The sequence below is a fragment of the Cololabis saira genome, chromosome 8 (assembly GCF_033807715.1).
Source record: "Cololabis saira isolate AMF1-May2022 chromosome 8, fColSai1.1, whole genome shotgun sequence".
In the NCBI taxonomy this organism is placed as follows: domain Eukaryota; kingdom Metazoa; phylum Chordata; class Actinopteri; order Beloniformes; family Belonidae; genus Cololabis; species Cololabis saira.
This window is the reverse complement of record NC_084594.1, coordinates 43,158,610-43,183,343: the sequence shown is the minus strand read 5'-3', so window position 1 is coordinate 43,183,343 and position 24,734 is coordinate 43,158,610. Positions and strand designations below refer to the sequence as shown.

General features: G+C 45.8%; 1 protein-coding gene across 2 annotated transcripts; it reads left to right on the top strand.

Annotated features, from left to right (window-relative positions):
• The first annotated feature begins 908 nt into the window (after nt 1-908).
• LOC133448986 (SRSF protein kinase 3-like) lies at nt 909-24,734 on the top strand. Of its 2 annotated transcripts, XM_061728028.1 has the most exons (15): nt 909-2,447; nt 6,446-6,824; nt 6,891-6,999; nt 7,080-7,167; nt 7,401-7,488; nt 10,864-10,970; nt 11,070-11,232; nt 11,351-11,376; nt 11,469-11,525; nt 13,794-14,133; nt 15,475-15,572; nt 22,450-22,557; nt 23,357-23,426; nt 23,505-23,597; nt 24,440-24,734. In XM_061728028.1, the coding sequence occupies exons 2-15, from the start codon at nt 6,473-6,475 to the stop codon at nt 24,622-24,624; spliced, it is 1,884 nt and encodes a 627-aa protein (XP_061584012.1). In that variant the 5' UTR covers nt 909-2,447; nt 6,446-6,472; the 3' UTR covers nt 24,625-24,734. The 2 variants fall into 2 exon arrangements, with proteins under 2 accessions (XP_061584012.1, XP_061584013.1); XM_061728029.1 differs by lacking the exon at nt 909-2,447 and having other exon boundaries at nt 5,919-6,824.

Here is a 24,734-nt window from a genome sequence, read left to right as displayed (position 1 = left end):
CGGGCCGTTACCCTGCCCCTCTCACTCCCACGCTGCAGGTTCCGGTGTTGTGCATTCAGAGATGCTCTTCGCCACCGGCAGAGGATGCTGCAACGTGGACAAAAGAGAAAAAAGAGAAGAAAAGGGGGGGCCAGCACAAGAAACTACAGGAGCGACTCTAACACACTAGAGTTTACACTACCTAGAGATTTACCAACACCAGCTAGAGGTTTACTAAACACTAACTATAGGCTTTACTAAACAGAAAGGTTTTAAGTTTAGTTTTAAAGGTGGAGGTGGTGTCAGCCTCCTTAACCCAGATTGGAAGTTGGTTCCATAGTAGTGGTGCCTGATAGCAGAACGCCCGCCCTCCAAATCTACATTTAGATACTCTAGGAACTACGAGTAAACCTGCACTCTGGGAACGGAGAGCTCTGCCAGGAACATAAGGCACTATCAGGTCTTGCAAATAATGCGGAGCTAAGCCGTTGGGCTTTATACGCAAGTAATAAAATTTTAAATTGGATTCTGAATTTTACGGGTAACCAATGGAGCGACGCTAACACTGGAGAGACGTGGTCTCTCCTGCTGATTCCTGTCAGTACTCGGGCTGCTGCATTTTGGATTAGCTGGAGCCTATTCAGCAAATTACTTGGACATCCTGCTAATGACACATTACAGTAATCTAGTCTAGAAGATACAAACACATGAACTAGTTTTTCTGCATCACTCTGCGAGAGGATTTTCCTAATCTTTGCAATATTACGGAGATGGAAAAATGCTATTTTACAAACCGGATTAACATATGGTTTAAACGACAAATCCTGATCGAAAACAACACCAAGGTTTCTCACAGTTGCACTGGAAGCCATCGCAACAGCATCTAATCCCTTCCTAAGATGCTCTGGACCAAGAATGATAACCTCTGTTTTATCTGAATTTAGAAGCAAGAAGTTTCTGGACATCCAGTCCTTGATGTCCCTAAGACATGCCTGAAGTTTAACCAACGATTCTGTCTCATCCGGCTTCATAGACAAATAGAGCTGCGTATCATCAGCATAACAATGAAAGTGTATATGGCTATGTATTGCCAACTCAGAATTAAATACAGAGCGAAGTAGCTAAAGTGATGACAGGTAGTGTTTGGCTGTGTTCCGCCAGTCAAAAGTCCATATCGTGTGATAATATATACATTTGTTGCTTCGTATAATTTTACTTGAGGCCGAGATCAAATTTCACCCCCCTACAGTTGTCATGGAAGTAAAATCTAACTATGGAGACCAAAACTGTTTTCGTACCAGACTGTAAATTTGTTTATTTCTGCTGTCAAGTTGGACAATCTAACATGGAGGTTAGTGGAGATGAACTCACTGACTGCGTTTACATGCATCAATAACCCTTTTAAAACCCAAATATTAGCAATAACCTGGTTGTGCACAGCCATGTAAACACCAATAACCCCTTTGAATAACCGGAATTTGCTCATATTCCGGCTTTTAAAAACCCCAATATGAGCCCTGGGTTACTCCTTTTAAAACCTGAATATTGGGTCATGTAAACGCCAAACGGAATATCCCCATCAAAAGGAACAGGAATTTGTTTTCTGAGCATGTTCTTTTCGCAAGGAATCTTGTTTTTTTGAGTCCAGGAAGTTCTTATAAACATGGAGAAACGCAAGACCACGCCACACTTTTGCAGTGAGGAGGAGACTAATCATTTTATAAATGTAATGAAAGATATGAACATTTCTGCATTTGTAGACGGTATAAAGTACAGGGATAGCGAGATTTACAAGACGGTGAGCGAAAAGTTGCGTGAAGCAGCATTTGTTTTGAATTTGGAATCAGGAAGAAGAAGTGGAAATGACGGGAATTGCGTCATGATGTTCTCAGTGCGTTGCTGGTTTGATCGAGATATCCCAAATGATTAATTACCATGTAAACAGGGATAACCCTGTTTGCTCATGCATGGAAACAGATTATTCCCAATGTTTCAGTAACCGGAATATTAGCAATAACCCGAATTTTGACTGCATGTAAACGCAGTCACTGTTGGATCCAGATCTTAGCGGTCGGTAGAGGAACTGCAGGTCCGGATCGTCACCCCAGCGGTCGGTAAAGGAACTGAAACTTGATGTAGTTCAGCATTAGCCTCAGTCTGAAAGTTGGGTAATTGACACTTGATCTACTGCAGTTTATGAAAAATTCCGTTGTTTTTGTTGTTGTTTTTCTGTCATTTATGGGTTTTAATATGTTTATTTTGTTTTGCTATTACAATGTTTTAAACTACACAGTTTTTCCTGGCATTTCATCACAGAACTTTACACTAGTTTTTTGGACCTGCCGGCTTGCCATAGGCTGGTCTGGAGTCGTGCATGCTGTTTTCCTGCACTTGTGCTTTCCACCAGCAGAGAGGCAGAGCAGCAGCTGGAACCAGCAGGAATGTGTCTCTGCAGGACCTAATACTGGGTAAGACGGAGCAGGGAATATTTACTCCAAAAACCAAACAAAAGATAGAAACAACAACTGTATGACGGGTTGGTAACACTTCACAGAAGGTCTTAAAGCAAAAACAGCTTATTTAGCCCAAGGAAGAAAATAAGTGACTGTACTTCACTTATTTATGATACTTCAGTGTAAACTTTTGTTTCCTGATGCACCAGAAAATGTTTCGTGATTTATTTTCATGAAAGTGTCATTTATTTTAGTGTTAGTCAAAAGAGAGAATATAACAGGTAAACATGAAAATTGAATCACGCAGAGGAATCTTCAAACTGAGTGAGTACTGTAGGTCTCTGCAGACTCTTGACTGCTTATGCCTTTACTTTCGTCAGCATACTATTTCAACTCTCTAGAACAATAAATAACTGAGAAATGAATCTCTAATTCGGTGTGAAGTACGCTGTAAGTGCCCTAAAAATGTTTAAAAGTTAAGAAAAAGAGAACGTGAGGATGTTTGGGAGGTTTGAGCAGGTCAGGTGTTTGTGTCCTGTAAGGTACGAGTAGAGAACAACAAGTTTGAAGAGGTTCATGTCCTCCCATCCTGCAGCCGTCCATGCACACTCAGGAAGAGTCTAGTTGCAGCCGGACCAGAGCCAGGAGCTATTTACGCCTGCATGCCAGTCATTTCTGCTAAAATTAAACACACACTGACTCTTTTAAAATGTCAATGCAAACAACTGCAGCTGCAGCCACGCGCTCTGTTCAGAAAGGGCCAGAAAGGAGCCAGTTTACTCTAGTCCCACACATGGATGTACTGTAAGTTACAGTCTGTAACTAACTACATTCAATGATCCTATCACACATTGACTATTGCTTACCTAGCTGGTCATTAGCATGTTCCACAGCATTCAAGCCGATTGAATCCCTTTATAAAAAAGGACTAAAAATCTTAGACAAAAAAAAACGCATTTATTTCATACAAAAAATTTTAAGCTTCCAAAATGTAAAAACCTTGAGATATGCCTGCACTGTGTACACAAGCCTTCATGGTCTTGCACCACCGCCGCTGAAACAGTTCTTCAGAAGGATCTGTGGGTGGTATGAAACTCGGGCGTGTGATAGAGACAGTACTCAAGTTGTAAAAAAAAATCAGGGGGGAGGGTGGATTTTATCATATGGGGACGGATAATTTGTGCTGATTACAAATAATATAATATATTACAAATAATAGCAGTGACCAAAACACCTGCAGAAATACTGCAGGAATGACATAGCAGCAGTTAAATGCAGCCTTCTGTAAGCTTTAAATATCCACTGGGCTTACATCAAATACATCAAAACACAACAATAAAAAACACTTTTCTGAACTTATCAATATGTCCTTCACAGGATAAGTAAAATGGATCACTGCAAAAACTCACAATCTTAACAAGAATATTTGTCTTATTTCTAGTTAAAATGTCTAATTTTAGTAAAAAAATCTCATTACACTTAAACTTAAACTTAAACTTTATTTATTTATACAGCACCAACTCATGCAGTGTAAATGCAACTCATGGTGCTTTACATACAAAATAAAATAACAATCAAAAGTACAATTTAAAACATCCCATACGACCCCACCCCCCACCCCCCACGCATACACACACCCTCACTCACACTCATACACATGTGCACACACTCACACGCCCACACACAAACACACACACAGTAAGTGGACTGGTGACATGGCTTAGCACTAACGATCCAGGTGAGGAAAACACTACCTATGGGTGGCCGTCCCCACCGAGAGGCTCCACCGACCACGACCACAGGGAGCATTGCCACAGAGACCCCCCCAACCCGGACTTAAAACAAGACTCATCTTCAACACACCATGATACAAGTACCTGTGTCATCAACAGAATCAACAGAATTGTGCAGACCTTGATGATAAGCTAATTAGGACCATTAATTAGAATCAGGTGTGTTGAAGCAGGGTAACATCTAAAACATGCAGGAGTGTGGCTCTGGAGGACCAGGGTTGGCCACCCCAGGCTTAAAATGTCTCAAATCTGTGATCATGAATTGTTTATTGTATTAACAATTACAGTGTGCGATTTTTAATTGTTGTTGATATTGGCCGGGTTTCCCAGATCCAACCTCTCTTAAGGATTTAAGAGAGGTTCAAAGAAGGTTTGAACTAAGAGAGAATCCTAAGATACGGGTGTTTCCCAGATGACTTCTTAACACCGTTCTTTAGTTTCGCTCTTTCAGAAGCTCTTTGGAGCAGCTGTCCGGTTCTGAAACCAAATGAATCGATGCCAGGCAAATCGATCACCGATCACTATCAGCGCATTTTCACACGCAGCACTGCTGCCTAACGCACTAATTCACTGCTGCCTGTGCGTTATAATAAAAAATTAAGATGATAAATATAATTCAATGACCCTTTTTCATCCAAACGGTGTGTTACTCCGTTATTTCTGGCTACAGTGAGGCTTTTTTTCCCCACACACGGAGACCGGGAGTAAACGGGGTGGGCGTGTGTGTGCGTTCAAAAACATGAGCCAAGAGAAGGCGAGTTTCGCAAATCGCAACGTGGAATTACAGCAAACCCTGGTTTTTCGCAGGGGTTATGTTCCAAAAAGAACCCGTGATAAGTGAAATTCTTTTTACAATTATAGAGGGCTTCAGATTGCAGAGATCATCCCCGCCTCGCACGTATTCCTCCTCTTCTGAATGATGCTGCATCCCGAGAAGAGAGAGAAGAAAATAGTTATGGGTCGTTGTCTTCGCTCTTTTTTCTTCTGGGCAAAAAGATTCTTTAATATAAACCGACACCATTGATTATATTTGAGACTGTATGAACGATTCATCAAAGGATCTCGTTCTTCAGCTGCTGCTTCCCTGTCATCACATAGGGGCTCGGGCCCGGGCACGGCGCAGGTGTCCCGGCTGCCTGACAGCCCGGTCCGACAGCACGTCCAGGGGACTGAAGTGCTGACGCACAAATGCGTTCATATAAACAGTTCTGCTTCGCGCACGGTGACGCGGTTGATTTGCAGCGAGAACATGCTGTATAGCAGCCAAATTATCAAATAAATGATATTCATGATGATCGTTTTATTTGTGCGCATAAAGCATATACAGGAACACACTTGTTATTCCTTATTTTTCTTTTTTTCCCCCTTTGCTGTCACCAATAAATGCTAAACAATATAAATCTAAAGTATAAAATAGATCAAAACTTGTGCGGGGTGCATTGTTTTAATATCTCATTGCTTGGTGTGATATTGATTTGCCTGACGCGGCTGGATCTGTGAGTCTTTGTTCACTAAGATGGTTGGAAAGACTGGGTCAGCAGCATCTTTCATTTCCTTCTTAATGAAAGAGATACTTAAGCTAAGAGCAACTCTGGGAAACGCGATTTTCTTTCACAGGCTCCTTAAGAAGGTTTGAAAGAAGTCTTTCGCTGTTAAGAACTACTTAACTGATCTGGGAAACCCGGCCATTGTTTGTCGTGTAATGTTGCTTGTATATTTTTACTGAGTCTTGCAAGGGGACTGCTAATGCAAATAAGTGTCAGGTAGGTTTAGGTTGAGGACCCAGATGCAGGAGTTCAGCAAAAACAGGGTTTATTTAAAAAAAGGCAAGAACCAAAAACACTGCAGAGCAGGATTAACAAAAAACACTAGAGCAAAAACCCAAGGACACATGGAGGAAGGAAACAGGACGGACCGACAAGGAGCAAGGGAAAGACAAGACCAGATATACACAAGGGGGTAACGAGACACAGGTGTGAACAATCAGGGCAGATGAAAGACAGGCGGGGCAGAACAGAAACACAAACTGGGGGAAATGTCAACCACTGACAATAAGCCTTTTGGCTACAATTGGGTATATTTACATTTTAAAATGTTTATCAATGTACATTGTCCCTCTACACAAAATAAAGTGAAAAATAAAGTGAAAGATAAAGTATGCAAATGTATTTCTCTCTGTAGCTTTCCCTGAGCGTTGATGTTTTCTTTGTCGCTCTCCAGCTGAAAGTCCTCAGGCTCCAGTTAAACATGTCGTCCTCATACGCAGCGGCTATATCTGCCCTTATTTCGACAAGTGGCTCTAACCCGCCCGTCAAAGCCAGCCCTCCACCCGTCAAAGCCAGCCCTCCACCCGTCAAAGCCAGCCCTCCACCCGCCTCGCAGACGCAGAGCCGTCCTCCCTCCTCGCAGACGCAGAGCCGTCTGCCCTCCTCGCAGACGCAGAGCCGTCTGCCCTCCTCGCAGACGCAGAGCCGTCTGCCCTCCTCGCAGACGCAGAGCCGTCCGCCCAGGAAGGAGCCCCGCTGCCCTGCGGTCCAGCCCCCCGACCCTCTGGGGTCTTACGACGAGCAGCAGGAGAATCCTGCAGAGTACGGCATTGGTAGGTGAGAGCCCAGCAGCAGCATTCAGGCTGCGCCATGAAATCTTGACTACATTCACTCTGCAGGTGGTTACTACCCGGTAGGGATCGGAGAAATCTTCGCTGACCGCTACCAAGTGGTTAAAAAGCTGGGATGGGGTCATTTCTCCACCGTATGGCTCTGCTGGGACATGCAGTAAGTGGCAGCCTTGCAGCACCCACCGTTGCAGGATGGTGAAGGTTGGCAGTGACTGCGTTTGTGTTGCTTGCTTGCAGGACGAGGCACTTTGTGGCTCTGAAGGTGGTGAAGAGCGCTCAGACATTCACGGAGACGGCTCTGGATGAGATCAAACTCCTGAAATGTGTCAGTGTGACCACACGCTTTGGTTCTGCACCGTATACTCACAGTTTTTAGTCTCCTTAGATCACATGCACGTGTACTACAGCAGGCCGCAGCTTCAGTAAGCCGTCTGCCTGTTTCGTGGAGTCCCCGTAGAACCTTGATCCTGCTTGATTCCATGAAGTCATTTCTCATAATGCTTTTTTTACACTTTACTGTTGGATTGCATTGGAATTTGTACCGTATTCTTCCTATAGGTCAGGGACAGTGACCTCAAAGATCCCAAACGTGAGAGGATCGTGCGCCTGATTGATGACTTCAGGATCTCCGGGGTGACGGGAGAGCGTATCCTTCTTGAAGCTCAGCTACTATGTTTATGAAAAATCTTGTGTTTAGATGTTTGCGTACATGCACCTCCAGCTTGGCTTATTGTGGGTTTTATCAAAGGGGCAGGAGCCTCAGATGCTCCAAACTGTCACGGTTTTGTTCCTGTTTTATTTTGAAGCCCGTGTCTTTGTGAAACGACCCAATCCCTGGACCAAAACCCTCGCAGTGGGGACATGGAATGTCACCTCGCTGGGGGGGAAGGAGCCGGAGCTTGTGCGTGAGGTTGAGAGATACCGGCTAGAGATAGTCAGGCTCACCTCCACACATAGCTTGGGCTCTGGAACCCAGCTCCTTGAAAGGGGCTGGACCCTCCACTACTCTGGAGTTGCCCAGGGTGAGAGGCGGCAGGCTGGTGTGGGCTTGTTTATAGCCCCTCAGCTCAGCCGCCATGTGTTGGAGTTCACCCCAGTCAACGAGAGGGTCGTTTCCCTGCGCCTTCGGGTCGGGAAAAGGTCTGGATGAGCCCTCTGTCAGGGACATCGTCAACTCTCACCTCCGAGAGAACTTCGATGTCCCCCGCCTCCCGGGGGAGGCGGGGGGAGTCTGAGTGGACCATGTTCTCTGCCTCCATTGTCGACGCGGCGGCTCGAAGTTGTGGACGCAAGGTCTCCGGTGCCTGTCATGGCGGCAATCCTAGAACCCGGTGGTGGACACCGGAAGTACAGGATGCCGTCAGACTGAAGAAGGAGTCCTACCAGGCTATGTTGGCCTGTGGGACTCCTGACGCAGTAGATGGGTACCGGCAGGCCAAGCGAGCCGCGGCTCGGGCAGTCCTGGAGGCAAAAACTCGGGTCTGGGAGGAGTTCGGGGAGGCCATGGAGGAAGACTTTTGGTCGGGCTCGAGGAAATTCTGGAGGACCATTTTTGGCGCCTCAGAAGGGGGAAGCAGTACTCTGCCGGCACCGTTTATGGTGTGGGTTGGGAGCTGTTGACCTCGACTGGGGACATTGTCGGACGGTGGAAGGAATACTTCGAAGATCTCCTCAACCCGACTGACATGCCTTCCACTGAGGAAGCAGAGAGTGGGGACTCGGGGACGTGCTCATCCATCACCCAAGCCGAGGTCATTGAGGTGGTTCGTAAGCTCCTCAGTGGCAGGGCACCGGGGGTGGATGAGATTCGCCCTGAGTACCTCAAGTCTCTGGATGTCGTAGGGCTGTCTTGGTTGACACGCCTCTGCAACATTGCACGGAGGAAGTGGACAGTACGGCTTGAGTGGAAAACCGGGGTGGTGGTCCCTCTGTTTAAAAAGGGGGACCGGAGAGTGTGTTCCAACTATAGGGGGATCACACTTCTCAGCCTCCCCGGGAAAGTCTATGCCAGGGTACTGGAGAGGAGATTACGGCCGATAGTTGAACCTCGGATTCAGGAGGAACAATGCGGTTACATGTGTTTTGTGGATCTGGAGAAGGCATTTGACCGTGTCCCTCGTGCCATTCTGTGGGGGCTCAGTTAGTATGGAGTCCGGGGCCCTCTATTAAGGGCTGTCCGGTCTCTGTATGAGCGGAGCAGGAGTCTGGTTCGCATTGCCGGTGTTGAGGAATTTATCAAACCATTTTGGAAGTCCGCTTTGTGGTTTTAAGAGTTTATTCAGCCGGCGGTGAGCAACGTCGACACAGACCAGGGATCTGGTTGACATGCTGACCTCGAGTGATTTTGTAACAAGCTTTTTATACAAGAACAAACAACAGAAATAAACAAGTCAGTGAGACAGTCAAAGGTGTGGCCTTTCGTCAGGAAACCCATATATGGTGTTGTCTCTGCGGGGGCTGGAAGTCCGATACACTCCCCTGGTGCCTGTCCCAGCAGGGATGCAAGACGCAGGGACTGGAATGACAATGTCTAGGGACACTGAATGAGACAATGCGCTGCCGGCAAGGTGTCGCACCGGTAGGGGTCCTCAGCGGTGCCTGTCCCAGCAGAGATGCAAGACGCAGGGACTGGAATGACAATGTCTAGGGACACTGAATGAGACAATGCGCTGCCGGCAAGGTGTCGTACCGGCAGGGGTCCTTAGCAACTGGGAATTGCATGTCAATGCCCTGAGGGGGACATGAGTTCAGGAGCCATCCGCAAGGTGGCGTCGTGTCCCCGCAGGGGCCTGGAATGCCTCATCACCGGCAATAGATCAGACTTGTTCCCGGTGCATGTTGGACTCCGGCAGGGCTGCCCTTTGTCACCGGTCCTGTTCATAATTTTTATGGACAGGATTTCTAGGCGCAGCCAGGGGCTGGAGGGGTTCCGGTTTGGGAACCTCAGGATTTCATCTCTGCTTTTTGCAGATGATGTTGTCCTGTTGGCTTCATCGGACCGGGACCTTCAGCATGTGCTGGGGCGGTTTGAGGCCGAGTGCGACGCGGCAGGGATGAGAATCAGCACCTCCAAAACCGAGGCCATGGTTCTCCACCGGGAAAGGGTGGCATGCCTTCTCCGGGTGGGTGGAGAAGTCCTGCCTCAGGTGGAGGAGTTCAAATATCTCGGGATCTTGTTCATGAGTGAGGGAACGATGGAGCGGGAGATTGACAGACGGATCAGTGCAACATCCGCAGTTATGCGGTCGATGTACTGGACCGTCGTGGTGAAGAGGGAGCTGAGTCGAAAGGCGAAGCTCTTGATTTACCGGTCAATCTAAGCACCTACCCTCACCTATGGTCATGAACTTTGGGTAGTGACCGAAAGGACAAGATCGCGGATACAAGCGGCCGAGATGAGTTTCCTCCGCAGGGTGGCTGGACGCTCCCTTAGAGATAGGGTGAGGAGTTCGGTCACCCGGGAGGAGCTCGGAGTTGAGCTGCTGCTCCTTCACATTGAGAGGAGTCAGCTGAGGTGGCTTGGGCATCTGTACCGGATGCCTCCTGGACGCCTCCCCAGGGAGGAGTTCCAGGCATGTCCCACCGGGAGGAGACCCCGGGGAAGACCCAGGACACGCTGGAGAGACAATATCTCTCGGCTGGCCTGGGAACGCCTCGGACTCCCCCCGGAAGAGTTGGAGGAAGTCTGGGCATCCCTGCTGAGGCTGCTGCCCCCGCGACCCGGGAACGGATAAGTGGAAGAGGATGAGTGAGATGAGTGAGTGAGTGTCTTTGTGTTGAGTTCTTGTTTGACTTTCTTGTTTCCCATCGGCCCTGATTGTCTGCACCTCTCGTTAACCCTTGTGTATATCTGGTCTTGTCTTTCCCTGCTCCCTGCTGGTCTGTACTGTTTGTTCCCTCCGTGTTTTCCACGTCGGGTTTTTGATTCTTGTCCATGTTCTGGGCTCCTGCATCTGGGTCCTACTCCACCCCCCACCCCCCCGACACAAACTATGAAATGAGTCCCTTAACTGCTCATCAGACGTGTGCATGGTTCTGGAGGTTCTGGGCCAGCAGCTTTTGAAGTGGATCATCAAATCCAACTACGCTGGCCTCCCCTTGCCCTGCGTCAAGAGCATCCTCAGACAGGCGCGTTGCTTCCTTCACCACGGCTGAAGTCTCTCTGTGAATGGATCAACTCCCATCTCTGACATCAGGTGACTCTGCCGTTTCTGTTCCTGATCACAGGTTCTGCAGGGTTTGGATTACTTGCACACTAAATGCAAGATAATCCACACGGACATCAAACCTGAGAACATCCTCCTGAGGGTGGAAGATGCTCATATTGAAAAGCTGGCAGCCAACACCAGGCTGTGGCAGCTTCCCGTTTCCGCCGTCCTCAGCGACGCAGGTACGTGAAAACCCAGCCGGCGGCCTGACTGCACAGCTTTGGGTGGATGTCTGACATGTGCTGCATTTTGTCATTTATTTTCCCTCTTTCCTCTGCCTTCTCTTCCCCTCTTTTGCAGCAAACAGAGGCGCCAGACAAAAACAGGTGCGCAGGCTGAAAGGATTGTTGAACTGGTTCATTTGTGGTCGGCGTGTTTCATAGCTGCATTCTGACTTAAGCTTTGCTGGTTTCACAAGAGTCTTTTCCACGTTCTGGAGAGGCTGACTGGGATTTTCCACTCTCTTGGGGAATGGGTAAGATGGATGCTGAGTTTTGGTTTGTACCTGGAAGCGCATGTGAACTCCTGGTGTGGTTTCACTGACGCTTGCTGTAGTAACGGAGCATATCAGAGCCGGGCCGGGGGGCGGCGCGTATGACCGGGCCCTTTGCAGTTGCTGAGTCCCTATTATCATCGCTACAGCCGAGAGACGGAGAAGGAAATAAGCTAGGCGGCCGGGCTACTATATCAAAAATTAACCACAAACACACATTTTCTTGCTGACAGTGTGTCTGTGATTGTTCTAACTGTAGCTACCTGTAAACCTGCTCCCTGACCAGGATGCAGCTTCTGATGAATCTCTGCTAACAACATCAGGTTCATCTCCCACAGGAGGAGGATTAGGGCCAACAAAATATGCGTCTAGCTTGAGCAATTTGGCTTTTTCTTGCTCCCTTTTTTCTTTTTCTTTGCGTTTTATCGCTCCACTTTTGTGTTTCTAACTCCCGCTCATGTTTAGGCTGTAGGATTACTGCGCTCTGTTGACAAGTGATCGATAATGACGTATGACGTTGATAGACGGCTGTTGATGACGACCGATTTTACCCAAAATACATCTGGAGATTCACTTGTAATTTTAGTTTTAATGTTAACTGTGAGTGTGACGATCTCAGCACAACATATTATACAATGCTTTATACTTAGGCCACGTTTACACGTAGCCGGGTATTTACAAAAACGGATATTTTCTCCTCTACGTTTTCAAAAATATCCTCGTTTACACGGACCCGCATGAAAACGATGTTAACGTCATGCCAGCCAATCAGAATCCTGGAAAAAACATCAACAAATGACACGTGTAACTTCCAGTTAAGGCTGATTTATGGTTCCGCGTTACACCAACGCAGAGCCTACGGCGTAGGGTACGCGGCGATGCACGCCGTACGGCGCGCATCGCCGCGTACCCTACGCCGTAGGCTCTGCGTCGATTTAACGCGGGACCATAATTCAGGCTTTACTTCCAAGACGGACCGAGAGTCTTTCGTTTGGAGTGACAAAGAAGTGGAGTTACTTTTAAGTGTGACTTTAGAATATAAAACAGGTAAAATACAAGAAAATATTGACGGTGGCCAAACTAATTGTAAACACAGGTCGCACACATGACGCTGTTGAGTTTCTGGTGCATAATGTGACGTTCTGAAGCTTAAATCTCCGTTTTCCTCCGTTTTCCTCCGTTTTCCTCCGTTTAGACGCAAACGTGAAAACGGAGTTTTTGAAAATCTCCACTTTGGCCGGAGTTTTCAGAAATGATCGTTTTTTGGGGCTTTGAGCTGCGTTTTCGTGTAAACGAACGGCCAAAATGCATGAAAACACCTCCGTTTTTTTTTTGTTTTTTGTTAGCATGTTAGTTAGCGTGGTGGTTAATTATTATTAATTTTCCCCAATAGTATTTTTTTGCACATTAATCTCATCCACCATAACCTTGAAAAGTTCCTGCATTTCTTTTTCTCCTTCTCCATGTTTAGTGAGTGACTGATGGTTAAGACCAAACTACCTGTATAAATGTTGTTTGTTGGCGCGTGCAATGCAATGACATATTTTAAGAAGTTCTTAAGTAGGAAAAATAAGAAATTTGTAAGAAATGACAGTTCTTAAGACGGTTCTTAAGAAAATATTGAGGAATTGCACTTAACTTTCTTATGAACTTCTTAATTTTAGATCTTAAGACATTTGTTAAGATCGTTCTTAAGAACATATTGGTGAATCCAGCCCCTGCTCGTCTGCACCATTCAGACCAGCTTCGAACACTAGAGCCACTTCTGAGACAGAGGACCCTAAATTCACTTGTTTGTTACAGTTTCCTGCAAGAGGATAATGGAAAACAGTCGTCAGACATTCTCAAACACAGCTCATGGCTGCTTGAAGCTGCATGATTCCTTCACGGCAGACGTGCCGCAGATGCTTCACTGCTCTCCTCTCAGGTTGTTTTTACATAATAACAAGCTCCCCTGCAACTTACGCACTATCTCTGACCTGGGACTTTGTAAATCAAGCTTAAAACCTATTTATTTAGAATGGCTTTTACTACCCAGGTGACACTTTTTACTCTTTTTCTTTCATTCTTTTTATTTTTTGCTCTGTCTTATGAATATATGTTGTATTTCTCTGTTTTATTCTGTAAAGCACTTTGGCTCACCTAGAGGTGGCTGTAAAGGGCTATATAAATAAAGTACTTTTACATTTACATTTACATAATGCTCATATCTGATGTTTTTTTCTGATTATTTTAAACCGACTCTGTTAGTCCAGTAAGGTCTCGAGGAGTCGGGTGAAGCGGCCCTCCCGGGGCCAGCAGGGTTCCCCGGCCCAGGGGCCAGACGGGCCTCGTGGGCCCCGTTCTGTTGCCTCCAGCACACACAGCGTTAGTGGTCCTCTGAAGCTCGCAGCTTCCAAAGGCAGGGAGAGGAGATGTACTCTGCTGCTGGAGGACGAGCTGGTGATGAGCAGCGTCTCCCACAGCCAGAGGAACCCACTGTGCTCCTGCCCGGACCTCAGCGTGGAGTCTCCCGTCATCGCCCCCAGATCTGCGCTCCAGCGTCCGACTGCAGGCGCAGAGCCGCCTCCTACTCCGTCCTCAGCTCCAGGTCGGACGCATCACTGTTTTCACTTAGTTATGATGTCACTTTCTTTAAGGTGGAGTTTAAAAGACCTGGGGCCTCATTTATGAAGCTTGCGTGCGCACAAAACAGGGCTTGAATACGGTGGCCGAGACCCGCCATTGCTGAAAATAAAAGTAACGCTGCAAACAGAAACAAACGCCACTGCGAATAAAATAAACGCTGCAAACAAAAAGAAACGCTGCTGCAAATAAAAAAAACACTGAAAATATAAAGAAACCCCGCTGCAAATAAAATAAAAAAACCACACAAATAAAAAAGCCACAACGGAAGTGAATTACTATTTTTGCCGATTGCAGCGTTACTTTTATTTTCAGCAATGGCGGGTCTCGGACACCGTACTTAAAAGATGCGCACGCCACCTTCTACGCAAAGGTTGGGATTTAAAAAAAAAAACTAACGGGAAGATGTGCGTATCTTTACGCAAACTTTGATCCTAGCGCACGAACATTTTGAGGTGGTGAAATGAAGCCGGATTCATGTCATACTTTTAATGTCATCACATATCAGACTTATAATATAATAGCGCTGATCGTGTCCCTCTGTGTTTGAAGCTCAGCGTCAGTCAGGACTCTGGTGCTGCAGCCGCGGTGCAGGACACGCCGTGCCGGTGTTGTGCCAAAAAGTGATTGCCTGCCAGAATCTGATTGAAACTGGGTCTTTTTACCTGCCAAAAATTGATTGAAGGCCAAATACAGTTAATGAAAAGTTGTTTCTTCTTTATTTCTGCCACAGATCTGTCCGTGGCACTCACGGCGTTTACAGCAGCAACGTCGTGCTGCCACTCATTCGCTTTATTTTAAATACTATTTATATACTATTTATACTTTTACTGTGACCACCAAATAATGTGGTTTTCCTGCCTCCACCTCATCCACAAAGCATCTCGATCTCAGTCTCCGTGAAATTTAGTGGCACGGTGGCTCGACACGTCTCATTCATCCTGACGCGCAGCAGAAACAGACTGCAGGAAGCCGCTGCACATGCTCAGCAGGCTCATTCATATGCAAATACAGTCATCAAGTACTTTGCATTGCCCACACAAGGTAAAAAGTGGGCGTGTAGAGGGCGGGATATGAGGTGAATTCACGTGCGCAACCTTCCAGGTGGACTGTGATTTATAAAGAGAACATTCCGTGCAGATGTGCGTGCACACAGTTTTATAAATCAGGATTTTTTTTGTGCGCACGCCATTTTCGGCTTTTTAGCGCACGTACACTTTTAGTATGAATCCTACGCACTCTTTTATAAATGAGGCTCCTGTTCACTGAAGGCTTGTCCAGCCATTAATCCATGTATGTACCGCAGACGTCGGGGAGCCGGATGCGCCGCTGGACCTACTGAAGCCTCAGAATGCCGACAAAATTTGCATCAAGATAGCTGACCTGGGCAATGCCTGCTGGGTGGTGAGTGAGCCGCCGCACCACAGTTCAGCTGAGCAGTCTCATCTGTTACTGCATCATTTTATTTTTATTTGACCTTACGGTCCCGTTGAGATACAATGACCTCTTTCCAAGGGAAGCCTGGCCGAGACAGCAGCCAGAGAAACATTAAAAGTGCAACATTTAAAAACAGACACCACCAACTCACTCAATAAAATAAAATACTCAACACTCAACAAGATAAATAAAAATGTGTGCTAGGTTAAAACACAAGATTAAGAATTAACATTAAAACAACAACAAGTGTGAAAAGTAGCTGCTGCAAGATCCTTAATACGGCTTTTAAAATTTCCAACAGTGATGAGATCCTTCAGATTTAGTGTCTTCTGTAGGGAGTTCCATGCAGCAGGTGCAGAGAACTTAAAACAGCGTTTACCTAGTTCGGAATGCACCTTTGGCACGTTCAGTAAATATAAATCATTGGAACGTAAGCAGTAATTGCTGTGGGTTCTGGAAATGTAGTTGCATAATGTGGGACTAGACCAAGGATTGCTTCATAGATAAATGGCTTCATCTGTTACGGGCCTGCTCCCACCCTGCAGACAAACCTGCAGACAAACCTGCAGACAAACCTCCTTAAGGATGAGCTTTCCTGAGTGGCAGCAGGCGCTGGCGGGGCGGTTGGAGCCGGGACGACCCTCCCATCTCTCACCTGCAAGAATGTCACAAATGGATGTCGAACAAATGCTTTCCCGTCACCCTGGTGACAATATGAGTGAGATGGGGAGGACACACTGTTGCTTTTACGCTCGTCACATCTGTGAAGTGTTTGAGGGTTCAAGGAAGGCTGAAAGACTTCTGACTCCACACATGCTTAATCCACAATAGAAATCACAGATGTTATTATTTACGGAGAAAGCAGGTGGTTAAACGATTAAAGTGCTCACTAAAATATCAGTGAAGACTTAGAACATATGTGAACAACAGTGCAGAGAGCTCAGTGAACCTTAAAGGGGACCTATTATGAAAAAGCAATGAAGCAATGAAGAAGAAGAGCGTTTTGTCCAAGTTGAAGTCAAGATGACTGCCAGGATAAGACAGGTTGATAAATGTGATTGATCCTCTCGAGTAATGAGAAAACATTTGATGGACCAACATTAAAAACACAGGATTACTGGACCAGGACCAGTTGGACCAGGTAACCCACCCGTAAAAATGTCCTCGGACAAACTCTTGGATGCGGGTCTTGTTGATGGAATGCAGATTCTGAAACTCATGCATGGCCGAGAAATTCTTCACATTCAGCCCGTTTGGGTTCACCACATCTGTACCAATGCAACAAATGAAGAGTTTAAAGCAGCACAACGTAACTTTCAGCTTTTCTGAGTTTGGCGGCATCTTTTGGACAAAAGCGGTATTGTTTTACCAGAAAGAACACTACGTTTCCCATGAGCACCAGCGCGTACTGCCGGAAAACTCCTGTCCCGTCGCGTGCATTTGTTTTGATGAGAGGAAACGGGATGCTTTTCTGTTTCACCAAGTGAACAGACAGAACGCAAAAAAAAAGATGTTAAACTGCTGGAAAGGAACTGGAATTTACCGGGATACCTTAAACAAGGAAGCCAGGGAGCGGTATATGGAGAAAATAATGATTATTAATTATTATTAATTATAATAATAATTAATCCCTACTGAAGAGCCACGTGTTTCAATAAATTTGTATAATAGTACAAAATACAGTACATGTTTTGTATCCCTCTTACTTCTCTTTTCTTTTTTTTGACCGCTATATTATGCGGAAGAGGCTCCGAGGCGTGAACAATATTTTTGTTTTCATCGTGAGTTTATTTTTTTCCTCTGCAGCTACAAATAAGAGTTAATATTTTTTCCTCAACAAACTAGTTTTATCTGAAGATTGGGGTTAATTGCACCGCAGAGAGCTGGCGAGCAACTGCGTTTAGCTGGAGAAGTGGGGAATAAAACCCGTGTTTTGATCCGACCCGTCTGTGTGAGTGTTTGTGGTTTAAGGCTGTTTATGGTTCTGCGTTAAATCGACGCAGAGCCTACGGCGTAGGGTACACGGCGACACGCACCGTACGTTGCGTGTCGCCACGTACCCTACGCCGTAGGTCTGCGTCGATTTAACGCAGAACCATAATTCAGGCTTTACTGTGTGGAAGCCGGTGTTTGGTCGTTACAGCCGCGATCCAAAGCGAGCCGACGACTCTTTCACTCTTTCACTTTGTTATATCAGATACTTGGCCTGTGTGGTTCTGCCTCCGAGCAGGAAACCGTTGAAAAGTTAAACCATTAGGATCTTTTCCCCACGTCTGTTATGTGGAGCTGCTGCAGCCATAACACAGCAACAGGTTCTGAGGAGCTCTGTGCTCCAAGCCCCGCCCATTTTCGTCTCGACTGCGAATCGGGAAGGAGGGGGAAGTGACGTATGCCGTAAAGCAGTCAAAGTCGTAACGATTTGTAGTTTTTTAGTGTGGCAGGGTTCCTACCATGCTCCTCAAAGTTACATAGTGCCAGTGAAGGCGATACAGACCCCCTCAGACCATGACAGAGGTGTCATTAAACCTGTTGGAAGTTGATGTACCATCACAATGACTCTGGAAATATGATATTAAGGTGGAAAAGTTACGTAGTGTCGCTTTAAAGGAGACCTATTATGAAAAACAGGTTTTTTCTTGCTTTAACAGTGGTCTCCCCTCAGCCTGCCAACTCAGAGAAGGAGGAAAGCAACCAAATTCTGCAGTGTCTGTACAGCCGCCCGGATGAGCCGTCCAGTGTGATGTGGATCTACGAGCCATTCAGATTCTGCTCCCGTCGTTATGTCACGACAGGAGCGATGCGTGAAACCACGCCCACAACTACCTCCGTCGGCCGGAGCTTCCGACATTTTTACATAGCGGTGTATCACGTCATTCGTGTCATCACGTCATCGTGTCATCGCGTCAGGCAGCCAATCAGCACAGAGCCTCATTATCATAGCCCCGCCCACTCAGAATCCTGCATAGATAATGAGGTTAGAGAATGGGAAGATAAAGACATGGCTCAGAGGCTGAATTTCTAATTTATTTAGCAAAAACAATCAAAAGCTTGTTTTGAAGACATTCAAGGCCTGTTTAAAATAGGTCATAGATGCCATAATAGGTCCACTTTAATAAAGCACCAAAAGGCGCGCAGGAACGGTTGTTTCCCGCCTCAGGGCTGCACTGTTGCACATTTCGTATTTTTACTGGGATACAGAGTCTATTCTATTTTACTTTGTACTATTTTATTTTATACTTATTCTACTTTTTTTTAATTTAATTTTTGAAGCCAAACACCACTCCGTGCTGCTTTAATTCCGTTGTATGCTTGTACAATGACAATAAAAGTCTGAAGTGTGAAGGATGCTGCTCAATGTTTTATCAGTCGTTCCAAGCCGTGATGATGCAGTCAGGACCGTGTGTACAACGTGAGCAGTTTCAGCTTTAGTTACTTTCACCTGAATACTTTTAAATGTGGGAAAATATTTTGTCCTTTTCTTAGAGAAAAAGTATTCTGTCCTCCAGTATTGTGTCTGCAGCTGTGTTCCTCAGGAGAACCTGGAGAACCTGCATGGTTCCTACCCAGACCTCCTTCTCCAGTTCCTCCAGTTCACACGTTCACCCCCACCTCATCCTGCCCCCCCGTTTGTACCTGGTCCAGAGTGTGGGCCTCACGTACTGGTTTAGGGCTGGGGATCCATTCAATGTCAAGAATTGATTCGATTCTGATTCTTAAGAGTCAGAATCGATCATCAAGATTTGATTTGATTCCGATATTAATTTGGGTTAGTGTTATTAAAACTGTTTTTTGAGCCGTTGCATGAATGATATGACTGTAGTTCTGCAACATATGAATACTAGTATTATATTGAGATTCAACAGCAAGTATTGCAGCTAATGATGCTGTAAGGACCAATCACCTCCCAGAATGCTGATAGAACTTCTTTCAGAAACATCATGTGGGTCAGAATTACCAAACAGATCCAGGGCAGCAAACAGAGGACGTATGAAATCGGTTGGATTTTTTTTCCAGATTCCGGTTTTATTTTTTCCATTTTCTGTCTTTTGGGTTTTTAATTTTTTTGAGAATTTGGTTTTTATCATTTTATGCAAATGTAACCCTAAGATAGTATATAAAGTAATGAAAGATAGACAATTTATGCAATTATAACTGAAAACTTTAATGTTTTCATACCTTTAAACATATTTAAAGGCAAAGACATGGCAGCAGTTATTCATGTGTCCAACAAAACATTCCTTTTTTGGGCATAAACAAAAAAATACCAAAAGTTGTAATGATGAAAAAAAATCCATCTTTAGACATACGAATTGGTCCTTTCACAATGTCCGACGTCTGTTTGATATTCTGTATTCATCGACAACCTCTGATGACCCTGAGCTGGTCATTTCTATGGATGCCGAAAAGGCGCTTGACCGGGTGGAGTTGCCCTACCTGTTTTACACTCTGAAACGTTTTGGCTTTGGCGATACATTTATTTCTTGGATCAAACTTTTGTACACGTGCCCCCTTGCTTGTGTTCGCACGAACAATGACTATTCTGACTATTTCTCCCTCAGTCGTGGTACCCGTCAGGGCTGCCCACTCTCTCCACTACTTTTTGCAATTGCCATTGAACCTTTGGCGGTAGCCCTCAGGTCCAGTCAGATGGTTGGCATCTCAAGAGGGGGCATAGAACATAAGCTGTCCCTATTTGCGGATGATCTCTTGGTCTTTCTTGCTAGTCCTGATAAATCTATCCCCATTGTACTATCAGTGTTGAGAGATTTTGGGCATGTCTCCGGTTACAAATTGAATCTGCATAAAAGCGAACTTATGCCGGTTAATGCGGCGGCCATTGCCAATCCCCTTTCCAATTTACCATTCAGAACATCGCTGGAGCACTTTAAATATTTGGGCGTGTGAGTTACGAAGAATTTTTCTGAATTTTTTAAGAGTAATTTTTCCCCTCTCTTAGCTAGGCTGACCCAAGATGTCCATCGTTGGTCTGTGCTGCCTCTGTCTCTCGCTGGTCGTATAAATTGTGTTAAAATGACTGTGCTGCCCAAGTTCTTATACAGTACCTATTCCAGTGCATACCTATTTTTCTCCCTAAAAAATTCTTTAACTCTCTGGATAGCTTAATCTCACAATTTATTTGGAACAAAGGCACCCCTAGAATCAGAAAAGACATTTTACAAAAGCCTAAACAGTTTGGGGGCCTGGCTCTGCCCAACTTCTTGCTTTACTATTGGGCTGCGAACATAAGAGCAATGTTGCACTGGTGCCACCCCGACAGCCAGTCTCCATCATGGCTACAGGTTGAGGAAGCTTCATGTAGTCCCTCTTCTTTGCTGGCCCTGCTGTGCCTCCCGCTGTCATCGTCACCGACTTCTCGGTCCAGTAGTATTGTGGTGAAAAACTGCCTTAAAATCTGGAATCAGTTCAAGCGACACTTTGGACTTAAGGAAATACCTATCTTGGCACCAATTCATTCTAACCCTCTGTTCACTCCATCTGTTATTGACAGAGCTTTTTTGATCTGGAAAGATCTGGGGATTGTTTCACTAAAACAGCTTTACATCAGTGGCACATTTGCTTCCTTTGACCAGCTGGCCGAGGCTTTCAATTTGAGTCGCACCCATTTCTTTAGGTATTTGCAAGTCCGAGATTTTGTTTGCATTAATGTTCCTGGCTTCCCTGCTCTTCCTCCTTCTACTCTTGTTGATACACTATTGGATATTAAACCCAGCCGCAAAGGCTCAATTTCAATATTGTACAGTACTCTTCTCAATAGTCGGACTGTAGCCTCTGACACCTTTCGCAATGCCTGGTCCGTAGAACTTGGTGAAGATATAGATCCTGCCACCTGGGAGCAGGCTCTGAGTAGGGTTCACACCTCGTCTATCTGTGCTCACCATGGAGTTCTACAGTGTAAAGTGGTGCATAAAGTTCACTGGTCTAAGACTAAGCTGGCTCATATATACCCTGACATCGACCCAAACTGTGACAAATGTCATCTAGGTCCAGCTCATCTCAGTCACATGCTCTGGTCTTGCCCCACCCTTGCTCCGTTCTGGGATTGCGTTTTTAACTCCCTGTCAGCTATCACATCTGCCAACATCGGACCCTCGCCACTACTCGCCCTGTTTGGTGTCTTACCCACTGGCCTTTCACTGCCGTCCCACTTTGCTGAGCTTGTTGCCTTTCTCACATTGTTAGCAAGACGTGCCATTCTGATGCGGTGGAAACGCCCTTACCCTCCCTCTCATTCTCAATGGATTAAAGACGCCCTGCATTTTATGAGACTGGAAAATATTAAATACTCTCTTCGTTTCTCCGAACGGAAGTTCCATAAAATATGGCAACCCTTCCTGGATCATGTCAGATCTCTCCAATTAGAGATCGACCCTGACATCTAGACAAACTAGTCTTGCTGCCCCCCATGCACGCACGCACGGACACACACGCACACACACACACACACACACACACACACACACACACACACACACACACACACACACACACACACACACACACACACACACACACACACATGAACATTAGCCTATAGTGCAGTAGCAGTGTTTTTTTTTGTTTTTTTTTTTAATTTATTTATTTATTTATTTTTTTGCATTTATGCACGTACTTGTGTTAATTTCATTTTTACTTGTACGGGAGGGTGGGGGTGGGAATTGGGGATAAAACTGCCTCTTGTGTATTGTATTGTATATTTGTATAAGAAAAAAAAAGACATACGAATTGATTTTTAGGAATTAAAATGATAATCGATTTAGAATCGGAAAATCGTTTTTTTTTTTCTTCAACACAGGCCTAAACTGTTTATTCCTCTCGTTACCAGCACAAACACTTCGCTGAGGACATCCAGACGTGTCAGTACCGCTCCATCGAGGTGCTGATCGGCGCTGACTACGACACGCCGGCTGATATCTGGAGCACGGCTTGCATGGTGAGCAGCCCCGGCCCCGCGGCCGCGGGAACAGCTGAGGGTTTGGCTCCTGGCCTGGCGATTATCCCCTTGTGTGTGTGTGTGTCAGAGGTGTCAAGTAACGAAGTAGAAATTTTGGTTATCTATACTTCACTGGAGTAATTATTTTTCAGACGACTTTTTACTTTTACTCCTTACATTTTCACGCAATTATCTGTACTTTTTACTCCTCACATTTTAAAAACAGCCTCGTTACTCTATTTCATTTCGGCCTTTAAATAAAAACTATCCAGTTAAATTGCTCCATCCGGATAGAGTGAATTTGGTTGTGGTTGTTTCAGATGTTCTTGTCCAGTTTTGTTCTTACATCCGTTCCCTCAGATTCCTGCAACTAAACTTGGATGTACATTCCAATAAAGGTTAGGATAAATGATAACATGCCTCTGAAGTTTGACTTTTTGCACCATTACAATACTTATAGGCAACTAGTCATCATATCTGCTGCTCTCTGAAACACATGTTAATGCTCAATAGTACACATATATGCTTCTTTAATATATTTGCATTATACTAAGATGCATTCATTTTCAATGGCTTTTGTCCTTAATGGCTTTTTTCCCCCTTACATTACTTTTACTTTTATACTTTAAGTAGTTTTGAAACCAGTACTTTTATACTTTTACTTGAGTAAAAAACTTGAGTTGATACTTCAACTTCTACAGGAGTGTTTTTAAACTCTAGTATCTATACTTCTACCTGAGTAATGAATGTGAATACTTTTGACACCTCTGGTGTGTGTGTGTGTGTGTGTGTGTTGCAGGCGTTTGAGCTGGCCACCGGAGACTACCTGTTCGACCCCCAGCCAGGACCCACCTTCTCCCGCGAGGAAGGTTTGTTCCGTCCGTCGCCTCCCTTCCGTCCTGGACGTGAGTGAATGTAAAGCAACGTGTGTCCGTTTGTTCCTGCAGACCACATCGCCCACATCATGGAGCTGCTGGGACCTCTGCCCTGCCAGTTCGCCCTCTCGGGGAGAAACTCCAAGCGCTATTTCAGTCGGAAAGGTAACGTTGTCCTTCTTCTGTTAATCCTCTTCTGGCATACGTGCTTCCCGCTTGTTTTATCAGTTGGATTCCATCATGGCGCCATCAATGGCGCTTTTACACTAGTTCCTACTCAGCCCAACTCGACTCCACTCGCCCTCGTTTCTTTTCAATACCCAGAGCAGAAGTAGGAGGTTGGAGTGAAGCTGCTGTGACGTATTTGATTGTGTATCTAAATGAAGAAGACAACAACACTAAATATGTAGAACCTGGAGGAGATGATAAATGTGCTGCTGGGTCTGTGGCTTGTGTTCAAGTTAAAAAATGAGAGTTAGAGAAGCTTCAAGCGGCTACGCTTTTTAATTTTTTTGTTAGTTTTTCTCGGCGTTGCTGAAAAGTCAGCTGGAGCCGTGAGCAGCTATGAAGAGACAGAGCTCCTGGTAAATGTGGTCGTTCCTTATCGCCCGTCTAGATCCTTTTTTAATTCTCTCCTCAGCACCAGGTTTATGAACATCTGCACCTCAGAGTTGGATCACCAAACAGACTTTTGCTGCCATTGCCTGTTGAATAAAATGAACAAGAATCCGTCAGAGTCTCTTTCTCTGATTTCCTCCTCCTGACTCAGACGTCTGACTCCAACCCCCCGACCAATCGGTGGCCTGTAGTGTGATGATGTCAGATACAGCCGACTCAGCAGCTTAGAACCTCGGCAGAATAGATACAGAAAAAGTATCTACTCGGCACGTTAGACCCCTAGTGGGAAAGCGCAAAACCGAGTGGAGTCGAGCTGAGTAGGTACTAGTGGAAAAGCGCCATAAGTGGCGTGAACGTCACACAGGAACTAACTTTCCCCCCGGTCTCAGGACAACTTCGCCACATCGGCAAGCTGAAGCCGTGGAGTCTGTTGGAAATCCTGCTGGATAAATACGAGTGGCCGCATGAGGAGGCCGTGCAGTTCACTTCCTTCCTGTCCACCATGCTGGAACTGCTGCCGCGGAAAAGAGCCACGGCGGCCCAGTGTCTGAAACACCCCTGGATCAGCCCCTAGAGGCCCCTAGGGGCCCCGGCCGAGCCTCCGGGGCCACGGCAGGCCCGGTGTCTGAAACACCCCTGGATCTGCCCCTAGGGGCCCCGGCCGAGCCTCCAGGGCCACGGCAG

Bases quoted from the DNA above. Each gene is read 5' to 3' on its own strand.
- LOC133448986 (XM_061728028.1), top strand. From the start codon at position 6,473: ATGTCGTCCTCATACGCAGCGGCTATATCTGCCCTTATTTCGACAAGT. The intron at 7,168-7,400 runs GTCAGTGTGACC...TTCTTCCTATAG, and splicing joins AGATCAAACTCCTGAAATGT to GTCAGGGACAGTGACCTCAA. The intron at 11,526-13,793 runs GTAAGATGGATG...CGACTCTGTTAG, and splicing joins TCCACTCTCTTGGGGAATGG to TCCAGTAAGGTCTCGAGGAG.